Source organism: Triturus cristatus, chromosome 5_2 (assembly GCF_964204655.1).
Source record: "Triturus cristatus chromosome 5_2, aTriCri1.1, whole genome shotgun sequence".
NCBI lineage: Eukaryota > Metazoa > Chordata > Amphibia > Caudata > Salamandridae > Triturus > Triturus cristatus.
Genome location: NC_140588.1, coordinates 46,954,150 through 46,968,138, shown reverse-complemented (window position 1 = coordinate 46,968,138; position 13,989 = coordinate 46,954,150). Strand labels below are relative to the sequence as shown.

General features: G+C 48.3%; 1 protein-coding gene across 10 annotated transcripts in view; it reads right to left on the bottom strand.

Annotated features, from left to right (window-relative positions):
- Positions 1 to 13,510, bottom strand: part of FHOD3 (formin homology 2 domain containing 3) — a 1,229,746-nt gene extending 1,216,236 nt beyond the window's left edge. For all 10 annotated transcript variants that reach the window (XM_085606822.1, XM_085606824.1, XM_085606823.1 and 7 more), the window contains exon 1: positions 13,046 to 13,510. In XM_085606822.1, coding sequence (XP_085462948.1) covers positions 13,046 to 13,210 — 165 coding nt within the window. In that variant the 5' untranslated portion in view covers positions 13,211 to 13,510. The remainder of the gene's footprint in view (positions 1 to 13,045) is intronic.
- Positions 13,511 to 13,989: the final 479 nt, after the last annotated feature.

Here is a 13,989-nt window from a genome sequence, read left to right as displayed (position 1 = left end):
TTATGGATTGTCGGTTTGGGCTTTTAAAGTGGTTTCCGCAACCCTTTTATCCTCCTATTCTCCAACGGTGTAGCTGGTCCTTTTGGCTGAAACATACATTTTCCCTTAACCAGTTCTGGTGCCCTTTGGCTGAAGCTTTGAGTGTTTTTATTCTCCACTTTTTTCTTTCTTTTGCACACTTTTGCTTTTCTTTTCTTACTCATTCATAGGGGTTGCTTTCTCTCAAATGTCTTTTGACAACCTGTCCTGATGATGACCCCAATCAAGTTAACCATAGGGATTGAAACGTTGATATAACAATTTAATGTGGACTGCCTCCATTGACTATATTACTATTTTCCAGATCTCAAAAGTTTCAGCTGATTGTGGAATTTTAATATGTTGTGTCTTTCAGTTACTGCCTATTATTGCTATTTATTTCATGTTCTATACTATTGCAGTGCACCAGTGTCTCATTAATTATTCACTGCGTCGTCACACTATTTGCACTGTGCTGTTGTAATTTGTTGTGATTTAAAAGATCTAATTGATTTAATCATCTCCTGTGATTATACTATGAATCCAAGTTACTCATTTATTTCCCAGTTTGTGTGCATTTACTTATTCCAACAGCATAAATGAGCCTACAGGGTCAGCCCAACAGACTGGGGGGGATACAAAACCTATGTCAGAGGCCACCAACATACCTGATTACACACATATCCTATTATACACCCCAAGTCAGTCAGAAAGAGACCCCGTGGTCACAGTGCTAGTGAACAATAAGAAAGTCCTAATAGGCACGGGGGGACAACATTGTGCCTACTGTAGGGTGCAGTCACCTTATCAGCGTACACTGCAACCATACAGGGAGTCTCGGATACTGTGCCCGGAGTCCCCATCACAGAATTCCTAAAGTTGGAGATGGGGGAATAGGATGAGAGAACAGGTACTTACTATCCCTCACCTTAGGACGAGACCTAATGACCAAGCTAGAAATGTCCATTCAGTTTGCCTGCAATGGAGCCATAACCTGCTCCTCCCCTGGAGCTCCTCCTCTAGAACCAAGACTAGCAAAGCATTCCTGCACTGCATGTATACAGGCAAGTTTTATCACAAAATACAGAGGAGGAGGGTAGGCCACTGTACGTCCCTCCAAAATATCTAGTACATCACAGAAAAAGTACAGGAGAGCCCCCGTACTTTTTCTATGATGTACTGTATACAGGTATGGACAGTCCCAGCCAACCAGACCCCTTTCACTGAGGCAGTCATGGAATATATAGGGTCTCTTCGAACTATGCGGTTTAGTCCAAAAGTGGGCATGTTGCACACACCACTTCCTAGTTGAAACAGCCAAAAGAACGAGAACAATGATAACCAACAGGGTATGCAGCGAGGAAGGGAGTTGGGACTGGGACACATGCATGCCTGCTGGGACCTACAAGACTGGGTGGGAAGCAGGGCCATGGGGCATAGAAACAATGTCAACAGCGGCCAAAGCATCTCAGAGATCACTTAGCTTAACCCCTATTGCCACCACAGCACTTCCATGCGTTAAGAGGTGGCGCAGACTTGGTTGCCTGGCTCTATGTGCTACGTTCCACATGCCTGGGGCACCCTTCCTGCTGTCAAATGCGGGACCTAAACGTGTAACCACCCTAGGAAATTCGGCACATAGAGCAAATAGAAAACCACCCTAAGGAAGTGTCCTTGCTAACCACCTGAGAAGAGTAGGCAGCCACACGGACCTCCCCCGCACATCAGTCCACTGGGAAGAAACAGGAGCAAGCCCAATGAGACATCACTAAGCTGGTCCAACATAGATTGACAAAGACCGCCCTTGAGGGGGGCTGCATTGGCGGCAAGATTGCAAATGGCAACAGTCTTGAAGGGAGCCCTGCCTCAGAACCCCAGAGAGTTTCCACCCAGTCGTAATGGTAGAGGTCAGGGAGGCTGGCAGCAACCAGACCTCAGAGAATGTTTCTATTGCCACAGAATGGGCCACATGAACAAACAATGCCGGTTAAAGGTGTATCATGAGCAACGATCGATAATCCTAGGCAAGTCCCCTCAAAATCCCCATTCACAAAATCAAGCCCAGACCAACCTGAATGCACCTTACATTCAGCCACAGCAAACTCAGTTAGCGACCACACCACCGCAACAAGGACCGGGTGGATAGCCAAACACGTGGTCACAACAGCAACAGGCACGGAACCCAGCCCAGCAGAGACAGGGGCCGCAACCAAGACATTGAGGGGTAATTGTCTGGGGAGGAAATACCTTTGCACCAACACAAAGCTCAAATACGCAGTAGATTCAAACCCCCAATGCAGAACATACGCTTCTTGCACACCTCAATATATATTTCAGCATAAAGACTAGTAAGACAACATTTGGAATTTGAAGTCTTTATTTGTGTTCGGGACACTCGGGGCTGATGGGAAACCTGCGCTAGAGTCCACCATTTGGGTGCCTGTGGGCCTAGGCCCCACTCTGCTGCTGATTCCCCGGGGGTGGAGGAGTTGGCTGGCCACGTCCTGGGGGGAGAGCAGTCTAATGAGGGTGTAAGGAGGCTCACCTGACCAGTGCATAAAAATAGGCACCATTTGGGAACGTGTTCCTATTACGAGATCAAAGGGACCCATTCCGGCCCAGGACCAATATTACCTCATGGCATGGGGTCATGAGACTCATGACTGCCTTCAACTGCCTCCAGGCCAATGGAGGCCCCTTTTTGATTCTAAAACAAGGTTCCATTATCGGGAGCCAGATTTCCCACATTCTTGGGATAATGGTACTCCCCATAAAACTCAGAACATTCACAAACCACTGGATCGCACCGAGTCAGTAGGGAGCTCATCAGAACCAATCAGCTGCCCGTAACAGGCCAAATACGACAAATTCGGGCCTTGCACCAGACTCTCCACTGAGCAACATCCTGCCTCCTCCTTAACCTCAAAGTGCTCTAAAACACCCAAAGCCTGTTCGCTGGGTCGTGTCCCTCCAAAACATTGAAGGTAGTGTGTTCCAGGATTGAAAGTCTCTAGCAACAGCTGGTTTAAAAATCTTGGGTGGGGCGTAGTGAAGGTAGAGGGAATGTCGGAAAAGGGAAGGTCTGCAAAAATCCATCACAGCTCCGTGTGAGGTACTTAGAAATAGGTTCACCACCTTACCCAGCCTTGCGACCAAGCTGACAGCATACCAGGCCTTGCACACACTGTCTAGGGAAGCAAGTAAGCCCAATCTTGGACACAGCCACAGCAGAAACATATCAGACAGCAGGACTGCTCTCCGACTCCCTCCGTTAAACGACAATGGAAATAACCAAATCTCATGAGAACCTCGAGATGTACCCATAATATTTGCAAGAAATAAGCCCAAAACCACCCATAGGAAGTCTCTAGAAAAAGGGCGAGACCAGGACACCTATCAGCATTAGGGAGAATCACAATGCATGCCACATGCCGGAGCAAGAGGGGCAGGCACGTGACCCCAGACCACGGTGCAAGCATTAAAAAACACCTACTTGAAACCCACCCCCTCTTCTACATTATACACATAGGCCAAAGGACACTGCCCGCATCAATAAAATTACCTCCACGCACATTAAGTAAGGTAGGAGGCTAGAAGACAGAAGGCGCCCATAACAAGCAGCTAAATAGACAAGAACGCCTGCTTATTGAAACGTCCCTTCCCGTTGTGGTGAGGGGGGAGGGACGTGGACTTATGAGTAAAAGATCCAGGCGACCCATGAATAACCATTCACCACTGAATTTCTAAATAATTACCAAAATTGGGGCAACCTTCTGTCATCCCACAAAAATTGGGTTAATAAAATAAAAGCGAGCAAAACCCCAAAAAGGAATGGCACAGGAAACCCCAATGTTGATTGAGGATAATACATAAGGATGCATGTTTTTCTAAAGTAACCTACAAACAGCTCCTATCCAACAGGTCTGCAGTCGAGCTACATCTGCAGCTAGAAATATGCCTAGTCAAATGGAGCCTATCCTGACATTTCTACAGAGCTTGCACAGGGGGCTCTCCCACACCACCGACAGGCTTTATTTATCTCAAGAGGAAGTCCCCGGAAGAGCAAAATGCCTCCTCCACCTGTACCTATGTAGGATTAAGGCCAAGATACAACTCAATAGAGGAAATATCCATAGAGTAGTAGTAAACACAACTCAATACGAGACCAATCCCACAGCACTGTACCTTTACACAGAGCCTAGCAAGATTCAAATATAGCTAGATAGGATAGGATGCGCAGGTGGGGCACCATAGGGGATGATACCGTTTGGCCCCAAGACTTTCCCGAAAAGAGATTCTTTGAGGTAGCAAGGCCATCGCACCAGAGCACTAACAGGTCCACTCCTGCTTCCATCTCTATTTCCAGGGTGGCTCTTAGCATGTCTGGTGAAGTCTTCGTCAATAACAAATGGATGCCAGACATGGAGTTCCAGTGTAGGGCCATCCACCTCAATGATATGAATGGAAATGAGACATATAGGAGGGTTAAATTCCTTCATAGATAACCCCCGTCAGGAGATATGGGACACTGAGATAGATAGGTATACATGGTTAGAGGGGAAGAGGCAGCCACTAACTCTACAGAAACTTAAACTGTACTTCTTGTGTTTCAGAGGCAAAGGAATAATTCCACTCAGCACAAATTAGAACTGCGGAGCAATACTGCACATGCTGGACATGCAATAGGGCACCTTCATGATGATGGCTCTGTACTGGCAGTATAGGGAATTTGCACACACTCAGCTTAACCCTGGATGTCGTAGCCTTTGCTCCCTCATCACCATACACACCCTGACCTTGGTCATCCATTGGAAAGATCTGTCAGAGTTGTACCAACATCCGCTACAAAAGAAAACAACTTTATTGCATTAGTCTCGAGAAAAAAGAATGGCTGATTATTTTGGTTTGGCTCAGTACAAGGACATTCCGTAAGAATTCAGAATGTTTACTGACACACAAGTAAATGCAGGAAGGCCTGTACCCATTTTCACTGTGCAGATGAAAGCAAATGCTCGCTGGTTACACATAACCAGGTAGGAGCTACTGAAAATTATGAACAGTACTGAGTTCGGCCGTAACGCAATCAAGGAAGAACTAAGAGCAATCCGCCTCTTAGTGATGCAAAACCGCTATGTATTGGACACTCACTCTTGCCATCTAAACACTGCATTGATTGCAAGTGGACATGCGTAAGGAGGGAGGTGCCCCAAAGCAGGAATGGTATGAAAGCTGCTATGCATGGCTTCCGTGGTGGTTTGCGGGACTGTGTACGTCATTGCTGCTGGTTCTCATTCTTGTACTGTTTTTGTGTGGTTTCCTACAATTAGGGATTTCCTACTGTAAAAAAGCGGTCCTCAAAGTGGGTAGAATGAAAATAATTAGAGAAGTAGTAGTAGTAATAAAAACTGAAATACAACAAGCCCCCAACAATGTGACTGTCATGAAGTGAGGGAGGAATGTTACTATTGATGTCAATCTACACAACAATACATGTATATTCAAAAATGAGATCAAGTCACTGTTGTCAAAATCTCCAGAGATGACCTCTCTATCAACTCTGTGTAAGAAATACGTGTCAGGCAGGCCCTGCAACCTAGGCCTGAGGCTACGGATTGACAGATCACTGGTGTAGTGACATGTAACCAGCTGGACAAAGAAGCGAACAGGTAAAACTCAGATTAGACCCACAGATAGGCTGCAACACCATAATGGTCCCATGAGATTGGCCCCAATAAAGCACATACGGCCGGAGGTTTCCTGTGTTCCCAAAACACCATAAAGTTAGATGCCACATAAAGTTAGGAACAGTCAACCAATCAGAGCACAGCACATGCAGCGACCATGTGCTCCTCATACTGGACATTTGGACATTTCATTCACTGGCTAGCATTGTGTCCACGCAAAGTCGTGACCCACCTGCATTCATCATCAGGTGGCCTAATTTACACTCCAAGACAAGGCCCACGTTTCTTTCTGAAAAATAAGATCTAAATTGCTTTATGATGCTCCAAAGACTTACATATTGGCACTCAGAACAAATGTATGTTGAGACCGTCCTCAGACCCGTTTCTCTGGAGGTTTCCCAGTGGAAGAGTTTAATTAAACCAACTGTTACTGTTTTACCAAATGCCTCTTGTCTTTTGTTTTTTAAAGATAAATTCATATTCCAGCAACAGGACACACCCAGCAGAAGTACAAAAATCTGAAGCAAGCTTTCATTAATGGTAGAGAAAAGGCCACCAAGGCTACAGCCAAGTATTATGTTTGCTGTTTTTCAGTCGCGGCCCGCAGGACTTGCAGGTGGAGGTGCGGGCGGTTGGGCTGGGGAGGAGGTTTAATTTAAAAAAAAGTTAACTTACCTTCGCCGACCCGGTCCCACGTTGCCTCTGCTTCTCTGCTCCTCTCCTGAACAGGAAGCAGGCAGCCTCCCTCCCCTCAGCCAATCACAATGCTGCAATGGCAGCATTGTGATTGCTTGGTACGCTGACCAGCCAGGCGTCTATGGGGAGGTCATTTTCTCCATGTAGGCTGCATGCAGCCTACATGGAGAAAAGGCAGAGTGCGCATGACTGGTTTGGTCGGCCCCAGAGGGCCGACCAAACAGTCAAAGCCCTCAGCAGTGGGCAAGTCACTCCTCCCCTGCCCTAGATCAGAGCCGCCCACCCGCACGCCCGCAACCAAACCCTTCTGCTTTCTCGCAGTGCGAGAAGCAGAAACATAAAATGGTATTAATAATACCATTTTATGTTCCTGCTTCTCGCACTGCGAAAAAGCAGTGGGGCGACGCTCCTCCGCCCACATGAAGGAGCCGCCCCTGCTGTATTTTTAAGCCGTTGACGGTGGATAAATGGCTTTTATATAGTGCGTTTCGGGTAAGACAGCTGAAGGGGATGAAATACATGTTACCTGCAACCACACCAACCAAGGAAAGTTTTAACTGAACTGAAAATTAATAAATATGGGCTCACAGCTCAATTTCATGGGCAATGAATTTGATAACTAAATTCCCTTCATGTACAAGCACCTACTCCGTGCCCTCAAAAGGCGGTAATATGGTTTAAAAAACATTGGTAGACTTTCATGTGGTCTTTTGTCTTCAGATAATAAATACTTTGGCGTCCGACCAAAAATACACTTATGCAATATGCACAGGCATTTGAACACAATCTTTTGTTCTCTTCTGAGCTGGCGAGCTCTCCCGGCATTGGAGACATGGGCTGTTTTCTAAAACCATCTACTGTCCTTACTCAGGGTTTGTGCTACCTTATGAGTTCCTAGGTTATCCACAGATGTAAGAAGTTGCCAGAAGCCAGGCTATTTTTAAATATGGTTTACACCACGGTGGGTGTCATGCTGTATAGAACAAGATATGGCATTTGCTTTAAGATATGACAAGTGCCTTAAACTGAATGTGATTAGTAAATTCACGTAAAACGAACACCCTAAATGTAAGTATGAGTTCTTTCATACGTGTACTTCAAAGTGCAATTTCAGAGAGCGTGTAGGATTTCTACTCCACTAATAAAAGTATTCTCCATACCACTCCCACTTTAAACAGCAAAGATGCAACCCAAATCAACACAACAATAAACAGTGCAGTCTCACCCAGGTGCTACTCAGTTCTGCATTCTGTCCATCAACTGTTGTTTTTACATTTGTCACCCCGAGTGGGACGGGTATCCCAGACGTGGGTCCCGTGCTCTCCATGCCACTGGAATCAAGCTATCCTGGCTAAAGAGGGGTGAAACCCCGAAACCGGTCCTAGGATTCTTGTTTCCAGTCCAGGGAGGACCTGGCTTGGGAGTTCGGGCTGGACTGTTCCCATGAGGCACAGGGTCAAGACTGATTTGCATATGGCTGAGTTCAAACTGGAATGGCATGGTGAGCAAAAAAATAATGGTTTTAGGCCCACATCTCTATACTGGGGTGAATGTATGACATTGTTCTGCATTCTGTCCATCAACAGTTGTTTTTGCATTTGTCACCCTGAGTTGAACGGGTATGCCCAGACGTGGATCCCATGCTCTCCATGCCACAGGAATCAAGCTACCCTGGCTGAAGAGGGGGTGAAACCCTGAAACCGGTCCTAGGATGCTTGTTTCCAGTCCAGGGAGGACCTGGCGTGGCAGTTCGGGCTGGACTGTTCCCATGAGGCACAGGGTCAAGACTGATTTGCATATGGTTGGGTTCAAACTGGAATGGCATGGTGAGCAAAAAAACGATGGATTTAGGCCCAGATCTCTGTACTGGGGTGAATGTATGACATTGTTCTGCATTCTGTCCATCAATTGTTGTTTTTGCATTTGTCACCCCGAGTGGGAAGGGTATGCCCAGACGTGGGTCCCTTGCTCTCCATGTCTCTGGAATCAAGCTATCCTGGCTGAAGAGGGGTGAAACCCCGAAAACGGTCCTAGGATGCTTGTTTCAAGTCCAGGGAGGACCTGGCTTGGCAGTTCGGGCTGGACTGTTCCCATGAGGCACAGGGTCAAGACTGATTTGCATATGGCTGGGTTCAAACTGGAATGGCATGGTGAGCAAAAAATGATGGATTTAGGCTCAGATCTCTGTACTGGGAAGAATGTATGACATTGTTCTGCATTCTGTCCATCTACTGTTGTTTTTGCATTTGTCACTCAGTCTGCGTCGGGTATTCTGTTGTACCCCTGCAACAAACAAAAACAACTTCACACTCTACAAAGCACATTTCAGTACTGATTCTGGGCGCTTTGCTGCAAAATATCAGGAGGGTCCACGGCTAGACTGGGGACAGTAACCAGCCCTGGCAGATTGCTGCTCGACCGGCCCTTGGACATGGGGTGGGGGGTGCTAGTGAGAAGCACTGCTCCCTCTTTTGTTTCAGGGGTCTGATGTTGCAGTACTGCTGCAAAAGCAGCCCCTGGTAACAAACCGGCCCCCACAGGTACAAAACTGGCCCTCACAGGTACAAAACCGGCCCCCACACCCGGTGCCCGGCGCCCACTGCGGCCAGTCCGGCCCTGGAGGGGTCCATGTGGTGCTTGGGTCAGGTTCATCATCCGCAGGTAGCAGTGCACTGCACCCCCTCTGGCTCATTTATTAATCCCACCAACCGTTTCCATTAACTCACATACCTCCTTACTAATAATCACACTTAAGTCCTATTCATTTAATCCACCACATAGAAACAGAGTAAATAAATGCATGATTTCCTTAAGAGCACAAGATTTTTGTTATTAATCAACAATAACCAATAAACACCGGACTAATCACTAAGTTTGGGTTCCCAGAGCATAGTGCTGCCCAGCATAATTCGCTACAACGCCTCATTGGGGTTAGGAAACTCTATATATACGCAATTACCTTACGATACAACATCCATTGGTTAAATTCCTGTGGCTGTTCATTACACATTGATGAGCTGTTTCCAAGAAGCTACTTGTCGCTCAGTTAACAGAATCCTTCGCTGTGAGTAATAGTGAGTTTTTGACTCTGTCACTAAAACTCATCGATGGTAAAGTCCAGGATTTCACAATTTTGTGGGTCACGAACTAAGTGCGGGTTGGAATACGGATAAGTTATATTTGGGCTACCTTCAGTTGGCATGCACAAAGAGGGTTGACAACACAGTTGAACTTGACCCTCAAATGCAAAATGGTGTCATAGGAGGTAAAATGCGTGAAACCCTGTTCTAAGTAGAAGCTGTGTACATAAAGAGTGCATAACCCAACCTAGATGCAGTTGTGGCAAAAATCACTCACAATGCTGATTTTATTACTGGAAAAAAGATGGGAGGTAGACTGGAGAGTTACAAAGAGATATACTTCACAGGAAAGGTAGGGGGTGAAGAGTGGGCCAGCCTTCTGTCATAGGTGGAGAGGCAAACAAGTGAAAAAAGTCTGAATTCAAGAATTCTAGTCACAGACAAGGAAGAACTTGAATAAATGAGAGCAACGACAGAGCTGGAGAGCAGCAGCGTTACCCTCTGCAAAAAATTCGGGAGCGACCCCACTGCCCAAGAGACAGGGTACCTCAAGTGTGTGAGAAAAATAATTCTCTTGCGTATAGTAAACCACCTTCTCCTCAGATATACAATATCGTATCATGCATATATCAATCACTCTTATTACCAGTTAGGGTTACAAAACTCCTAGTATTCAACCAAACTCAAACTAGAATGTGGATCACCAAAATAACAACCGCATATGACTCAGTGATAAAGAAACTAAATCAGTTAAAAATTAATATCACAATTTATTGATACAATCACATCCATAATAATTAGCAGATTCATACAGTACTCATAAGATAAAATACACCAAAAGACCCTGCCCCCGGGTGGACAGCAGACTAGACAAGACCTCGTTCCCTGCATATGGGATAGCTACAGGGCCTAGCCGCAGCTGGGCCTTTCTGCGGGTTTCTGCTGGTCCGGTAGCACCGCACGTGGGGGCCAGTGTGTAAGACAGAGAGAGGGAAGTGCAACAGCTTGCACATAAACACTAACTGTGATGTAAGCCTGATATACCAAGAAGCAATGAGTGAGTGTGTGTGGGGGGGGGGGGGCTCAAACATTAAGAGGTAATTGGGGGGGGGTGAAAAGAGACTGGAGCAAAAATATTGCCATTGAGGATGGGGGTCGCGGAACGTAAGCAGAACCCAGGGACGGACACGCGCCTAGAAACAGAGGGCTGCAAGCATGGCACGTCATCCCGCACAAATGGGATTTACCTCGCGCGCCATCTGCAACGCCTGTAAATAATGTGCCAAAATTCTTGTTCAGCGTTTTACTCCCATCCCTGCACTTATCTCCTGACAAAAGTTCAGCAGAAGTCCTAACCTCTAAGCAGTAAGGGAAATAAGACGTAACCCTAGTTCGGGCACCATGTTTTGAAAGTGCGGATGCCAAGTAAGGTTCACAAAGGTCACTTCTTTTTGCCTGTGCGCTGTCGTTTGAGGGGAGGGTTCGCTGTAAGCCGCATTAAGGAGCTTTGCTCGTCTGCAGGAAGGCAGGGGGTTGGCGGTGTGTCCTGCTGCAGCTCTTCACATGGTGGATTCGTATCAGGTCATTGTTCCAAGAAAAGCAGCCTCGCTGCTATTTTTACCAAAGCGCTCACTCCAAGTGCTTAGCTCTGAAAAGTGCACGGCAGCCTGTCCTGCGCGGCTCCTCTCAGCACGACCAGTCAGCACGCCCACCCCTCTCCCCATCCAGCCAGAAATACAACACGCAGATGCGGCCCACTCCACCTCAAACCCGGAAAAACGAATTCACAAAGTGACCGCAAACTATGAAAGAAACACCACAGCGTTGCTCCTAAAAGGCCCACGGGAGCCAAGCGCCCCTTCTGACAGGGCTATTCTTTAGAGTGGAAAGGTGCCATTTAACAAGGCCAGGCTAAGGCTGAGCAAATGTGCAATGTAAACAACAAATAAAAACACGCCCTGTTAGTGGAGCCCTGCAGATGGATTAACAACTGCATGTGGAAACCAGGGAACCGGTTTAAAACACCAAGTGCAGCACTTGGGGCAATCGAGGCTTGGGCAGGCTGGGGGCAGGGATGAGGGTGACATTCACTCAGTGACATGCAGTGTGTTCATGAACGAATGAGACCACATAACTATGCCCCAACCCTTAACCCTATGACTCCTGTCATAACGAGAGCGGTCCTGATCTGTCTCAGGGGACAGGTCTACTCCAAGTGAGGCACTGTCGCATTTCCTGTGAGCCCAGAGTGCGCACGCCTGTGAGGCGCGAGCAGTGACGATAGATAGATGCTCAAACACAAAACGCATGCATTTTAACCCTGTAGGCGCATTGGTGCCGAGGAACTGTTTCTTACTGCAAAACCGGGCATGTGGCACAACGTGCCGGCGAGGCAGCTTCAGCTGTGGCACCTTTGAACCTCTCACCCCTCCCCCACCAGTCACAGCGTCCCATTCGACCCCCCCCCACTGCTTTCTCTGTGGATGTAAAACTGGCTGGGGCCAGCATCTTGACAGATGACTGGATAACGCTGCGGGGCCACTGATAACCAGGCACGAGGCAGCCAGCCTGCGGGCATCACTGCAACCGGTAGAAAGTGGGTCTTCGGGGGGGCCTGGCGTCTGAACAGAATGTGTGCTAGATCTACACGTAAAAAGTAAATTGTGTGATGGTTGCCCATTAGGGGATCGCAGAGCGGACAGACTCGAGCAAGGGCGTAGGTATCGGTGGTGCAGAACGTGTAGTGGTACCAGGGCCCAGAGGACAGAGAGTCCCACTGAACTCTGATAACAGCAGGCAGTTAGGGGCTATTTCCCATTGCCTACAACGGGGGCCATGGCACCCCATCTATGACTAGGGAGGAAGCCTGAGGGGAGCTGCGACACACGCAGGACGGTGATGCAGCGAATCCTGGTATCTGGTGACACAGCAGCAGAGGCTGGCAGCCTCGTTTCCCCGCAGTGGAGCGGCACTGCAGTGCACCCTACACCCCCGTCCCCTCTCCCGAGGCTCGGCCGCGCTCTCAAAACCAACTCTTTTCTGAAGACGCGTCCTGCCCTCAGCCGCTTTGCGTTCTCGCCCCTCCAGCTCTGGCGTGCCCGTGACACACGAGCTGGGTGCACCGTGGGAGATGGGACATCTTGGAGCTGTAAAAATGACACGACCCCCAAAAGGGTCGCAGATTGTTATCTGGACTCAGGAGTGGTCACTGGGGATTCAGGTAAATGGCTGATGTGGGGAGTGGGCGCACTTGTGCCCGTGATCATCACACACACCAGTTCGAAAATTGGTGCAGTGTTAGTGTGCGTTTACACACTGCGGGCGGTCTCAGATCCACGTTGTGTTTCCAATAAAGTGGCACCCGGATTAAACCCCCCTTTCATACAAAGTGAAGGGGTCCTCCGTGGACCCCCGGCTGCAAAACACAAAGACCCCCACTCGTAATCTCAGACTGCAATCATCAGATCCCCTCAACGGTCCTCCTCCCCTCCTGCAGTGACCGATCCACTCTCGCACAGTGCCCGCCACTACGAGGGCACCTCACCACACACCCACCCGCTGTCTTACCTTGTGCGGGGCTTTCAGCAGCCGGTGCACCCCTGCCACCTGGTTGACGAGCGCGATGTCCTCCCGGAAGGTGTAGAGCGGCGGCCGGGTGGGCTCGGGAAAGTTGGTGCTGTTGAAGGGATCGGTGTCATCTAAGAACTGGACCCGGCACACAAGCGTAGCCATGATTCATCCATGCAAGAAGGAGAAGGTGGGAAAACGAGCAGCACAAAAACCCCAGTCTCAAAAACAAAAGGCGAACAAAAGCCACGAGAAAAGAACTTGGATGGGGGGCAGCAGTGACGACGACCGGCAACGATTAGCGAAAAAAAATCTGCAAAACACAACTAGCTGCAGGGATTCCGGGCTGCTGCAGATGATGCGGAGCCAGGGCAGTGAGCGCGGCGTCTGTTGCTAACTTTTCACTTGAGGATCCTGAGCCTTCCCCCATCCGAGCTCCTTGCAGCTCCCCCGCTGCACACACACCGCACTGCTCAGCCTGGAGTTGCCTATGGATACTACCGTATTGACTGCAAAGCACTTGCTGCGCAGGCGAATTCTTGCTTCGTTACCAACATGCACAGCCCGAAGCGCACTCTCATTGTGCAACACATGGCTCTTCTATGAAAATGTTGTCATTGCTCCGGGTTCGCGTGAAACACACAATTTGCAAACGCAGACCATGTTTTTCCAATAGACGTTTATGTTTTAAAACAACTCACTGTGCTGAGCAGCCCGTACAGGCGTGTAGGTTAGAAGATCACAACATGGGAGTATTGTGGGCGTGAGTATCCCGAATTGTTAGACACCCCATACGTTTACCTCATCAAAATGCTCTCATTTTGGATTGAAGAGCCAGAGGCGTTTTAAGGCATCGGCAAAGTGGGCTCTAGCCCAGGGTCCCAGCCTTTCAGGGGGCCCCCTGTCAGCTCTGTTCTGCAGAGAGTCTTACCCTGATGATCTTG